The sequence below is a fragment of the Staurois parvus genome, unplaced genomic scaffold (assembly GCF_062004578.1).
Source record: "Staurois parvus isolate SC_StPar_1 unplaced genomic scaffold, SC_StPar_1.0 ptg000299l, whole genome shotgun sequence".
Classification (NCBI taxonomy): domain Eukaryota; kingdom Metazoa; phylum Chordata; class Amphibia; order Anura; family Ranidae; genus Staurois; species Staurois parvus.
In genome coordinates this window covers 9,668,570-9,682,817 of record NW_028318095.1, presented here as the reverse complement: position 1 = coordinate 9,682,817, position 14,248 = coordinate 9,668,570, and the positions used below count along the sequence as shown (strand labels likewise).

General features: G+C 38.1%; 1 protein-coding gene across 1 annotated transcript in view; it reads right to left on the bottom strand.

Moving 5' to 3' along the window:
• Window positions 1-13,147: 13,147 nt before the first annotated feature.
• ZNF654 (zinc finger protein 654) overlaps window positions 13,148-14,248 on the bottom strand; it is a 39,124-nt gene continuing 38,023 nt past the window's right edge. The window contains exon 9 of the mRNA XM_089682923.1: window positions 13,148-13,389. Within this exon, the coding sequence (XP_089539049.1) occupies window positions 13,379-13,389 (11 nt within the window). The 3' untranslated portion in view covers window positions 13,148-13,378. The remainder of the gene's footprint in view (window positions 13,390-14,248) is intronic.

Below are 14,248 nucleotides of genomic sequence, written 5' to 3'. Positions count from 1 at the left end.
CTCTTAAGGCGTCAGCATACCAAGACATTTTGGACAATTTCATGCTCCCAACTTTGTGGGAACAGTTTGGGGATGGCCCCTTCCTGTTCCAACATGACTGCACACCAGTGTACAAAGCAAGGTCCATAAAGACATGGATGAGCGAGTTTGGGGTGGAGGAACTTGACTGGCCTGCACAGAGCCCTGACCTCAACCCGATAGAACACCTTTGGGATGAATTAGACTGGAGATTGGGAGCCAGGCCTTCTCGTCTGACATCAGTGCCTGACCTCACAAATGCGCTTCTGGGAGAATAATAAAATCTGTCATACATTCCCATAGACACACTCCTAAATCTTGTGGACAGCCTTCCCAGTTGAAGTTGTTATAGCTGCAAAATGTGGGCCAACTCAATACTTAACCCTACAGACTAAGACTGGGATGCCATTAAAGTTCATGTGCGTGTAAAGGCAGGCCGACCAATACTTTTAGCCATATAGTGCATTTGGGGGGAGGGGTATACAGGGTTAAAATCTGTTTACTACAGCAGCTGCTGATCTGGAACTCATCAGTACCTCCTACTTCTTCTTTACACTGTTTACACCATGTGATCGTTGTGATAACCAAGAACAGTGCCTTTCTAATCGGCTCTGTACAAAGTCTGTGAACCGAGCTGTTCTTCACAAATATTAAATGGGCACACTTGTCGTCCACATATAATGTGGTGGTGATAAGGTGGTTAAAAACCAAAAATGCTCTCTTACTGTGAAATTACTATATTTAAAGGACACCCGAATTGAAAGTAAAGATTTGCAATTTTATGGGGAACATCAAGAAATGTTCATTGTGCCTAAGCAGTACCCTGAAATATTTACTTTTTGTCTTGACATCTGCCTGCAAAAATAGCAGTGCGCCTCCTCTGCCTCATCATCTAAGACACTTCTACTTCTACCTTTTACTTCTAGTCCCACAAGATTTGGCATGAGATCTGGTGATGTCACTACTGTGCTGCTCACTTTTCTTCTTGCTGGAGAGAAAGCTGCACCTGAATATCTACACAGATGGACAGCCCTGACATCAAGAAGCAAAGCCATGCCTCAACCAACATGGCCACCACCACACTGAGCAGAACAAGGCATGGTAAGTCAGTGCTGAGTAAAATACGAGCTTCAGAGAGACTGGGCAACACTAGTAACTGATCCTTTGCTTGCCATTTTTTCGGCACAGCTTCCACAGAACAGGTCCTTTTCAAAGCAGACTTTGCACTTAATGTGGAACTTCGCTCTCTCAATCAACATGGACTATTTCTAAGCCTTATGCCGCTAGCATTAGCAGTAAAGAGATAGGAAAGTATATCATATTTACTTGTTTTAACCTTTTATTTTTGCATTCCAAAATTTACCTCCTGGTTTCCATGCCTAGGCAAATGATGTCATACATCCCAGGAGTCTTCAGGAGGTGAGGGAGGGTTCTCAGATCAGCCATAGCCTGAGCTAAGGATAGATGGATTTCAGGAAGTAACTGCTACATGAATCATCTGCCCTTACTCGAGATGGCCACTGCCAGAAATGCCAGGAGGTGGTTTTCAAAATGATTTCTCAACTAATGAAAGCATGGAGACATGGATGGATGGAGGAGTTTGTTTTGAATATTACAAATTAATTACATAGCATTTTTGGTTTGTGGTGCTCAGTCGCAGTGCAGTTCCACTTCAACTCCTTGTGTTCTTGCTGGAATGTGACATCACCCTGGCCTAGGTGCTGCAAGTGGAAGCAGGGGTAAGGCAAGCGTAATACCTTTTTTACTCTGCAGCTGGGCTATCATACCTTAGGCCTAGTTGAGACTTAGTTTGGGGGTGGCCGGCTCAACCATGCATTTTATGCCGCCTGCTAACCACCCCCTCCTAAGCTGTAATAGGCAGCAAAGGGGGATGTTTACATGCCATGACTGCGGCTAAGTTGATCCGACATGTAGTGACTGGTGGGCAGCAAGGCTGCCAAATGCTACACCATTCATGTCAATGGAGAAGCACCCTTAAACACCCCAAAACCGCCTGCAATGCATGTGATTGTAGCGTGAGTGTCAACAAAAATGGGAATAAAAACAGTTAGCGAGGAGGCGTTGTATCACTTCCTCGCAAGCTGTCAATAGTCTCTGGAGTGGATCCAGAAGTGAATCAGGCTTTAGAGGCAAGGGAGATTTGGACATATGTCTAAATCTACCCTTATAAATCTACCCTACCCTTCCAGTGACCTAGAAGCAAACAGGATTCCTTCCTTTCTGAGGTCAGAAGCCAGATTGTGCGAGTCTATTGCAGTTCCTCCAAACATCCTGAGACATGGGGTCTCTGGACTAGACTTGGTCTTTAGATGAACAACTTCTATCTCCTGGTTTTGTGAGTGTATTTTTATTTCCTTCATTTCTACATAAAAACTGCTGCATTATCAGTAGTTTCTTTGCTTCTTTTTGGTAAAGGTGATTATTACAGTTTAATGCAGCAAATTATATATTATATATTTATACCTCTGCAAGCTATTCCTGAAGACTCACACTGTGTTCCTAAATCCCTGACAAGTCAACCTTTTCCTTGCGTTTTCAATTATTGCCATTTTTAATTTGATTTGTTGTGGATTACTGCCCATCTTCTCCTGCAGAAGCCAGACTATTTTTAAATTGGTCATAGTTGGAGAAAAATTTGGCAGATTCAGCAGGAGCAGAAAGTCCAGATGAATTCCATAAGGGTACATATGGCCATTAGTACACATGATCTTACTGGCAGAACCTATCAGCAATGGATATGTGCACAACAAAAAAATGTGTCTCTTTTCAGATTCATTTCTTAATAACTTTGTTTCAGTTCAGACTGAAACACGTGGAACTACGGCATTTCATTTTCACTCAAGATTCTACACTGGCCCCCAAGTAGAGCCCTGTATATCCCTTTTTGAGTGGACTTTCATTTCTGTTATATCATTGTTTGATTATGAATATGTTTTTATTTTTCCACTATATTGGTGGTTTTATTTATTGATGATGATATTATTTGTATCACTTTATTGTTTACTTTCATTGTGATTTTATGGTCAGAGGGTTTTGTACACTCTATTTATTCATTATTAATTTAATAATTTCAGAACACAGCTATATTTTAAATTCTATTCGAATTTCGGAAGACAGCTATATTCTATTTGAAATTTAGAAGACCGTTATATTCTATTAGAAATTAGAATTTCGGAAGATGGCTATATTCTATTCTATATGAAAATATAATTTCATGTCATCTATTGTATTCTATTCAAATTTCAGAACACAGCTATATGCTTTCAATTCTGTTCAAATTTCAGAAGACAGATATATTCTATTTTATTCTATTTGAACACTGGAAGACTGCTATATTCTATTTTGTTCTATTTGAAATTCGAAGACAGCTTTATTCTATTCTATTCAAATTTCGGAAGACAGCTACATTCTATTTTTTCCTTTTCTATTTGAGATTCGGAAAACAGCTATAGTCTATGCGAATTTTAGAAGATGGCTATATTCTCTTTTATTTGAAATTCAGAAGACATCTATACTCTTTCTATTCGAAAGCTGGCTATATTTTATTCCATACTACTTGAATTTTGGAAAACGGATGTTTTTTTTCTTATTTTAGTGTATTCTATTGTTTTATATTCTATTCTTTCATTTGCTATTCTGTTTTATTCTATTCTTTTGTATTCTATTAAATTATCTTCCTTTCTATTCTTCTATTAATTTTTTTTTTCTATTCTATTATATACAAGCAGCCTAAGTAGGACCCATCGTCTTATTTCACTTTTATAGCTTACTGTATTTATTGCAATTTATTTTGAATTGAGAAAATTTGTTTTATAATTTATTTTGGATTGGTTGAAATTTGTCACTATTGTGATTCGGATAGATTCGAATCACTGATTAATGAAAATGTCCGAATTTCAATTAGTAACAAAACAAATTGCATATGTCTAACCAGCATGATCCTGTGTGTAAAATGCTGTACGCTGTATATATGTAATGTTTCACCTATACTGTATATGTGTACAAGAGTACAGCAATAATGCCCATTGATTACTATGACACAAGTAGCTATTGGGGCCTAATGTTTTCAGTTGCTAAGATGCAGGTAGCTACTGGAGTCGTGTCTTTAGTTGCTAGGAAACAGGCGATTGCTAACAACCTCTGTTACAGGTGGCTATTGCTGCCTAGTTTCCTCGGTTGCTAGGATGTGGATAGCTATTGCTGCTTAATATCCTCTGTTGCTAGGATGCAGATGGCTATTGCCACTATTGGTAGGACACTGGCAGTTCTTGCACTAAAACAAAGTATATTTGTTCTGTACAAATGGAAACATTTGCATGCATACAGAAAAAAATACGGTTCATACGCAGAAGCTCAGATTCCGATTTTTCTACTTTTTTCTTTTATGGATCTGACTGCATCTCAGGTTTACGTATAATTATTGCAGCTGTGTATATGGCTGTCCAACACATCTGCATTCATACGTGTAATAAAAAAAATATGTTTTTCCGTGGCCGTGTGCATAAGCCCTTAAAGAGGAACTTTGAAAATTCTGTAGCTGCTGACTTTTAAGACACAGCTACTTACCCAGTCCATGGACTCCAAAGCTGTCTTCCCCACAGCCTATTCCTTGCTGGGCTTCAGCTCTACGGCGCCGCCATCTTGGATCAGTGAGACACGGCAAGTGCAGTGAGACTGGTCCTACAGCCTCCTGGGACATGTCACATGTTTCGGGATATTGGGGGGGGGGGTGGGGGGGAGATGCCCCAAGCGCATGTTGTCCTTGCCTAGGCGAGAGTTATGTGGAAGCTGGTATAAATGTACCCACTTCCAGTAAAAAAAAACAAAACAGCAAAATATGTAAGAGGGTGTAGGGAAGAGGAGAATGATGTCAAATTTCCATTTTGGGTGAATGGGTGGCATTAAGGGTGTTTGCATGTTAACATCTAGAAAATGCAACTACAGTTGTGTTCTAGAAATACAGAAGAAACCACTTTAATATTAACAAAAAACTTTTATTGAATAGGTTATGTACAATAGAAAAACAGTTTCTGAGAAATCACTACCAAGTTATTGCAGGTCTGTGGCTCTGCTTAATGTAATCATTCACGGAAAAGGAAGCATGTATCCTATTGTATTTACACAGAAATTAAAAAGTGCATTTATCCATTCAAAACAATTATCTGTACATGTTAAATATAAATTAGAATATCACAGGATATATGTTGTATTAAAGAAAATAAAACACAGGAACACTTAAAAAAGGAAAGAATGATCGTACACCATTAATAGAAAAACATTTGTATTGCACTTCATACCTTAATTGTTACTTTGACAATTTCTCAAAGTGTATCTAAACCTAAAGACAAAACAAAAAAAAAGGAATAAAAGGCTCATTCACACTTTGCCCTTTTTGTGCATTGCTTTAACGCACATTGTTTCATATTAAGGCAGCCCATTCATTTTGAATGGACATCCAATGCACCAGAAAGAACAAAAAAAAGTGCACATGCAACATTTGTTCTGATGCAGCACACAACAACCCATGGTAATGCATTACCATGTGTTGGGGTGCTCTGTAACTCCTGCATTGGAGCTGCATTACCTTAGTGCTTTGGGGTGCCATTCAAAGCAACACACTTAAGTGCGTAACATTTTGCTACCACAATGCTAAAATGTATTTCTTCCCCAAAGTTCTTGGACGTACTGGTTTTAGTTACCGTTTATTCTAGCTTTATTTCTTTATTTTCACCTGGTGATCCTTCCAGTATCACTTTTTCCCTTCCTAGGATGACAATGCTTATGCAATGTACTGCACATACGGAAGAGCAGCATTGTCACTCTAGGATGCTCTCCCGATTTGGACTACAAACCCTTTCCTCTCTCCTCATCTCCATTGTATAGATTTTGTAGTTTACAGAAGATAGCTGTAATAGATTATGTTTGATATTTCAGTTCAGTGTACAGGAAATCAATTCCTGACAAGCTCAACATGTATTTTCTGTACCTGAACAAAATATACTTAGGGGTTGATTTACTAACACTGGAGAGTGCAAAACCTGGTGCAGTTCTGCATAGAAAACAATCCGCTTTTAGATTTTATTGCCAAACCTTAATTGAACAAGCTGAAGTTAGACGCCGATTGACTAACATGTACAGCTGCACCAGTGCTCCAGTGTTAGTAAATCTCTCCCTCAGCCTGGGTTCACATATATGCGGTGCAGTATATCGCATGTGATCAGCACAGGAACCGCACAGCATTACTGTGCGAATCACATGTGATTTGTGTGCGGTGCGATCGGAGCCATACATTTTGAATGGCTGTAATCACACTGCACCAAAAATGTGCAGGACCCTTTTTTGGGTCCGTACTAGAATCAGACATACACACCCGCAGCGGTTTGCATGAACGGGGTGAGATTCTGATGCGGTGCAGAATTCGCACAGAAAACGCTGTGAATTCCGCACTGCATCGGTGTGAACCAGGGCTTAGACTCAATAAAAACAGCAAACTAGTGCAGACACCACATTCAAGGACCGTAAAGTATATCTAAATCCAAGATGACCCGAAATGTACTAGGTTAAGCTTCAAGTGAACTTGTACTTCGTTTTAAAACCTCAAAAATAATCCTACCTAAGCAGATAACACAAACTGTGTGCGATTAGATAGTTTCACTTTCTAATAATAGAAAGCTTTCTTTTTCTTCTTTGTTTAAAGGTAGGACGTTTAGATATACAAGTTTAAAATGGAGTACAGGTTTGCTTCACAGCTATAATCCAATATGGAAAAACAAAATAACACAATTAGAAAGTGAAATAATAATATATTTAAAAAATGAATAAGACACATTTAATTTTAAAAGTATAATCAATTAAATGTCTTATCCACATTCCTTTCAGAACCTTTAAGGATTATGCTGTTATTACACTCAGTACTGAAGCAAACTAGGTCTGGCCTGTAAAAAAAAAAAAAAAAAAAAAAAAAAAAAAGTACATTTAAGAAATATTACATTCAAATTTTTTTTTCCCTTAAAAGCATTCAGATCTGAGGTCAAACATATCTTGAGCAAAATAGCAATATTGTTTCCATGTCCATTTCAGTCAGGTAGGGGATTATCAAAGCAATACAAAAAAAAAAAAAAAATCTTCCAGAACACTTTCCAGCTAATATAAAAAAAAAATAATAATAATAATAATAAATAATAATAATAATAATGTTTAAAACAGCATCAACATGTTAAGTTTGAAAACAAGTTTTTTTGCATACATGTAAAGCCACACTGTGTCATGGCTCTAAACTGAGTACAATGAGAGCAGGTTTGCCTTGACAGTAGCCCCTTCCCTTAAGGTCTCAGCACACAGGGTGTTTTTGCAGCCACTTTTAGGGGCGTCAGAAGGTTTTTTTTTTTTTTAATGCTTCCAAACAGCCCTCTATGTTATCCTACGTGTCCATGAACAGACTTTTAGAATCTTTTAGTAGATGTACCATTTACCCTCAGGAAAAAAAACCCAGGGCCAGTGCGTCCAGGAGCAGCAGTGTCTTGGCAGAAAAAACGCTTGATGCGGCTAAACGCTAGGCACCTTTAGCAATTGAGCGTTAATTTATTTCAATGGCCAGAATAAATGATCATTCTGGTCAATGAAAGCAATTAACACCCAAGCGCTTGACGCTTGGAAAAGCATTACTTTTACAAGTGTCAGGTGTTTTTCTGCAAAAATGCTGCTGCAAGGAGGACAGCTTCTAGGAGAGTTTTTTTTCTGTAATGTCCTATGTGCATGGGGCCTAAAGGTACAGCAATTCATTATTATACAGGATTTATATAGCGCCAACAGTTTGTGCAGCGCTTTACAAAATGAAGGTTGACATTACAGTTAGAATACAATTTGGTACAACAGGAAACAGAGGACCCTGCTGGTTAGAGCTTACAATCTAGAAGCTCAGACTTGCTAAATGTTGCTAAAGACTCCCATGTGTCTCTCCATTTGGAGAAGCAGAGTGATCAAGAGAAATATGATATGAAAAGGGGATTTACAATATTTTGTGACCCCCCTACACCCGTTATCACAGCTCCTCCATTTTTATCTTACTGTAAGCAAACGCATTAGAAATGATCAGAGATAGTTTACAGTAAAATACTATTTAACCACTAGAGGGGGATCTCACACAAGCCATAAGCTTCATTCATTTAAAAAGGGACACTTTTTTTGTACTTGCACTTCAGTATTCCTGGCCGAAATTTCAGGTGTTTATTTTGCACCAATTTGTGTGTATTTGCACATACACAAGTAAAATAACTTCTAATCTCTTCAAATTAAGATTTGCACGCATATGTATGTACGCACTTAACATACTAACTGGCAACCCAGATTTTTTTCCATTTTTAATCGTCTATACGCAGCACATTTTACACGCCTGTGTGTACAGGTATGTTGAAAAAAAAAAAAAATGGGTTGCATCTAGAATGCAAAAACAAAAAAAGAAAAAAAAAAACACCTGTATGTCTGAAGACACTGCATTTTGGCAGCAGTGTTCTACAGGCCTTATGCTGATTTTAAAAACCTGTCCCCATACTACATTGTGGCTCCTTTTTGGCCTCATAATGCACACAACACTTCTTCCATGGTAGAAATGGTTTTGCTTGGTGTCATATTGCCTGATAAAATAAATGACAGCTCTGACCACTGGCCTAGTTATAGGGAAAAGGAAAACTATTAGAAAAGGTGAACATCTTGGAAAACAAACACATGAACAGAATTTAGTGCAGTCCAATATTCATTAAAAAAAAAAACTTCACATTTTTCAAAAAATATAGAGTTTTTCAAATGCATAACTGCAGTGTGATCATTTTCTTGAGATCTCCCCAGAAGGCCCATTTAGGATATGACAGATGCGGTATTTTCCAGCTGAATAGTACAAAAAAAAAAAAAAAAAAAACATAAAAATAAGCTGAAAAAAACCCAAAACAAAGTGTTGCCTTCACAGTTTAGATCTAGGTTTCAATGCTTCCAACAATTTTTTGTACAAGTTCATCTAATTTGTATGACTGCACTGGATTCCAAGTGTACCAAACACATTAAGATTTCAGTTCAGCTCAGCTAAAAAGTGCATCTTGTCAGCCTGGAATACATCATTTGTACAATGAATATATAACGTGTGACCAGCTTTACGTATCCTACAGATTCAAGCTTCTATCCTTGGCATTTTTCAATGCAGGCTTTTACTTGGCTGATATTTGACATGGAGAAATACATTTAATATTTGTGGGCAGAGTTCTTTCAGATTCTGTAGATAAGCACCTTCGACAGCTAGGTATGAAATATTTGTAGGAATGGATTTAACCAGCTTTACACCATAAGCCCTTAAACAGAAAGCCAGTCAAAACCAGGTTTATGTCAGACTCTGGATATTTGGTCTTAACGTAAACTTGTACCCCGACAATGCACATGGATGTATTTACATGCTACAGGCAGCAAAAGCACCGTAAAGCAAGCCCTTATTCACCTCTGTGTCAATAAACATTATGGAGAAACTTATCTTCAAGTACATAAGCAGGCGCATTTGCACCTTAGCGCTTTTTCTATTGCAACAGAAAATTGGCATCTTGCCTTCCCTGTAATGTAAACACACAGCAGGGGCTATAAGCTATTAAAAACCCAATAGGATCCATTCCCACCATCGTATTGTATCAATGAGCATTGCGGTAAGACAGCCAAAAATGAATAGGCCGCAGACAAACCATTACCGCAATGTAATGAAGTGTGAATGTGCCCTAAAACCCAACTAGACTCTTTGTTGTAAATTTTCCGAATGAGTTACTTCACAGTACATGCACCTAGATGTCAGGGATGACTTGTTCTAAAGAAGTTATTTAAATCACTTATTGTCTATAGTCAGGGCACAGGTGCACTTGTATTTGTTAAAACACTGTATTCGCTTTTGAGTGTTCATATTAACTATAAGAACCCCATGTTTTGTTCATGATAACTACAGGGCTCGGTTATTGAACACTACCAAGCATTTTCAAGAGTTTGAAGATAATGAAGCCAATAATAAAATTGAGTGAAGATTCCCTTCAGTTATCCAATCATGTGAAAAGAAAAATTCCTGTTTATTTCATCTGCATGTTTGGGTATTTAAAGTGAAAACATCTACAATTGAATAAAGATACTCAACTCCTCCGAGGAATCATGCAAGATCAGGCAGTTGAAGACTAGTATAACCCTGGATATTTAGGCTGCATTCACACTTGAGCAATTTGTAGCTTGAAGCTCCAAAACCGCACAAATCTTAAAATATAAATTTCTCTCTATGCGGTTTACACAATCAGGTGTGAACAGGCACCATAGAGAACAATTGAATTTTTTAAGTTTGAGTGTTTTTGGAGCTTCAAGCTACAAATCGCTCAAGTGTGAATGCAGCCTTAAACTGAAGTGGTAAATAATGGTTAGTAAATTTAAATGAGGGGTCAAGCAGACATCTTTTAAATGACAGCCTTCATGATTAGTATAAATTAAGGCTAAATATTCAGAGTACTGTCGAAGCCCAGCCTTGACCAGCTCTCTTACAGAAGACATAATAGGTTTATACAAATCTGGTTGTTATTCTCCATTTGAGCATCCGTCAGGATATAGTCATAGTGAACTAGTGTAAGGATCACAGCCTGCCTACACAAGTTTATTTCATAAGGCAAATTGTTTCCACTCCAGTCCTTGGAGGCTACAATGACAGGATCTGTGGCAGCTGGATCCCAAAGTCGTTTATCATTACAATATAGAAAATCAATTGTGGTATTTGTGACCTCATTAATAGGCTTTATACCTGATAAACAATCCGATTTGGGAATCCTTGCAATAATGTTTTACTACTGAGTCCCTGAGAGATATAAACTAACACAAGCTACACGCCATTGATTTTCATCTCTTGCTACTAAGAGCTTTAACTAGTGACCTGCTACAAAAACCACCAGTCATTGATTGCTAGGAGAAGCACGATTGAAGAAAAAAAAACAAAATAGCTTTTGGAGTAACCTACGCTACACTAGTAGCCTTTAGTGACATCTTTCAGCTATCAATCAAACATGAATGGAGCATCACACGATCATGTGATGTTGATTTCTACTACATGCTACCCCATAAGGAGCCATTTATTTAATTTCCTTATCAATGGTTTGCTTATCCTTTCATATAATCATTGATTTTGGTAGCACAACTGAGCTACTAAAAATCTCCCATATGGATCAAGAAGGAATCATATGATGCCATTTGCTAGCAACTGCACAAAATTGAGGTATTAGCGTTGGGTGGAGTTGAACCTAATGAAGCAAATATAAGCTATAGCAATCCAGTGCATTTGTGAAATGATAGGATGTTTTGTAAAACTGGCCATAGACTGTTGGTCAGATTTCTCAATCCACACAAACAAGGTGGCTGGAGGAATCCTCCTTGCTGGAGCATTGCATTGTAATTGAACCAGTCAAATTTTGATCTGTCTATGGCCAGCTTAAATTATCTCTCTCCAAGTTCACTGACATGGCACTCTCTGATTCACAGTTGAGTTCTACATACTTGGGTTTGTTTACAAAAGCTGGTTTACTCAGAAGCTCGTGCCCCTATGCATGGCTGCCAAACAGCTTCTAACCTCAGCTTGTTCAATTAAGCTTTAGCAATAAAACCTGGAAGCTGATTTCTATGCAGAAGTGCACAAGATTCTGAGTGAACCAGCTTTAGTAAATAAACCCCAGTGTTACCTGCAGAGAGAGTGGGACACTAGGTGCAGGTACTACATCAGTCAACTCACAGAAAAGTATTTTGCGGCAGGGAGTAAAAGTAAAAAAAAAAAATTCTACTTTTTCTTTCATTCATTGAAGGGCAGATCTCTTTTGATCACAATTGGGAAGTCCAAAAGCTGTAATTAGAGGGGAGGATGAGAGCCAATAAACTTGCAAATAACAGCGGCAAGAAACTCTTCTCCATCGCAAAACCAAGCTATTCAGAAAGTGAGGTGGTTTGCAAACAGTACTCTACTCCAGCAGTATAATCCAAATGTGAAAAATGTCCATCAATGAACCCAGAGAAAAGAATTCACTAATAAATAATTATTGGTCTAACTTTGTAGTAAAATGAGAGCACTTTAAGAATCTTAAAACACACAAAAAAAACAAAACAAAAAAAAAACACCACAACCCACACACACGCAAATTAGGGTAGGTCCACAGGGAAGACCAGGCCAGTTTGCTGTTGCAGGTACAGGTGGTCACTGGATGTGACCACAGATTTCCTATAAACTTTTCAAATTAAGAAATGTGGTAAATAGTGTAATGTGTTCACAGTAACCCATGTAGCAACTGCATTAGAATACAACCACAAGTTGATGTATCATCAGTGGCATCCACATATCCAATATGGTACTGCTACAAAAAAAAAAAAAAAAAAATGTATTAAAACGGATATGATTTAAACATATATTTGTAAAGTGCTGCACAAACTGTTGGTGCTATAAAAATCCTGTATAATAATAACAACATTACATAAAATGTATGGAGTCACATAGGGTGAGGATATTTAGCAGAAGTTAGTCTTCCAAAAAACTAATATTTAAGGGATAGGTGTAGTTTAGTGGCCTGGCAGATCTTTTGACTTGTTACTTCTCTTGGAATCCAGCAGCAAGTCCTCTCAGCCATAATTCTTGGGTTCAGTTTCCTCCAACTTGAGTGCTAGGTGCTCAGACCTTGGATGATCTCATTCCTGCCACATTCTGCAAGTTAGAAAACTAAAACCCCTTGTAATGGCTGTGACAGATGTGTGCAAATTCATGCCCACTGATATTACCACTAAACATCTGGGAATTAGGTAGCTGGTCACCAAACATAAGACTCTTAAAAGCTGTTGTAAATCTTCGTTGCTCTTTATACCGTTTTACTGAACAAGACAATAGTTTGTTTTCATTATCGCAACACCCAAGTCACATTAATAAGCAATACAAATCAGCAAATATGGCTGTAAATATTAATATTCACGGTGTACAAAAACCCTTGGAAAACTGTACAAATTATTCAAATAAATAAAATAAAGGGAGTTTACTTTTGTGAGTGGACAGTAGTCTTGTTAGAGGAAGGTTGACAAAAGGCAGTTGTGATAAATATAAAATATTTTATTCAAACCAACCATCAAGGCAGTACACACTTCAAAATTACATGGCACATTTTTTCCTGTTGCTAAAATGTGAAAGTGATTTTTCTGGACTTGAAATATACACAACTAGCACTCCGAGTATTTGCAGTAAAAATATGAATGCTGGTAAGTCCTATTAAGGCCAAATTGATACTGGAAAAAGGGATGTTGTGTCTTCTTGTGCAGCTTTTCACCAGGCACCTATGAGGACATGGATTAAACATATTAGTTCTCCAAATACATTCAAGCTTTTTCTTGTGCAAATCCACTTTACCCCTATACAACATACAGGGTAGAATTATATAATGCAAATATGATGGTAAGCATTCTCTGTTGGACCTATTCAAATGTCTTTATATTGACATGATAAACACTTTAGAATTAGAAACCTCATTAGTTACTACGAGGCTTACCCCCGGTCACACCAAAGCCAATTTAGAAATCGTGTGATTTACAGTGAAGATTTCAAGGTCGGGGGACATACCAATTTCATTACGATTTGCAAGACATCTGACACAGATATCTATGCAAATCGCAACAAAAGTAGCACATGCACTACTTTAAAAATTGGTGCAGCTCCGACCAAGTCGGAACTCCACTGATATGACCGCTGTAATAGTGGACAATAGGGTGCGACTTTGCATACGATTTGCAAGTTGCATGGCACGAACATGGCATGCCAAATCTCACTTGATGTGACCGAGAGGTTATTAACACACACGTACCAAGTAGGTTTGTTGGAAACATCTCATCTTCCTCAGCAGAAAATATTCTTATTCCTTTGCTCCTTTTCCATTCCATTTGGGAATAGAAGAAAGGAGAAGCATATGACAACACTGCTGCTTAGCAATTGGCTCAGCACCAGGTCATGGGGTGGGGCGAAAAGCTCTGTAGTACTTCTGAGCTTCCTTTCCTTACTCCCAGCATGCTAAACAAAGTGGCAGGGGAGGGAGCAGCAGGGATGTTGGATTCCTATCGCCCAACGCCCGGGACATTTAGTTCTGGGAGCCGGGCAGGCCGTTTCTAACTTTAGCCCTGCTGTGGCCAAGCAGCAGGGCTC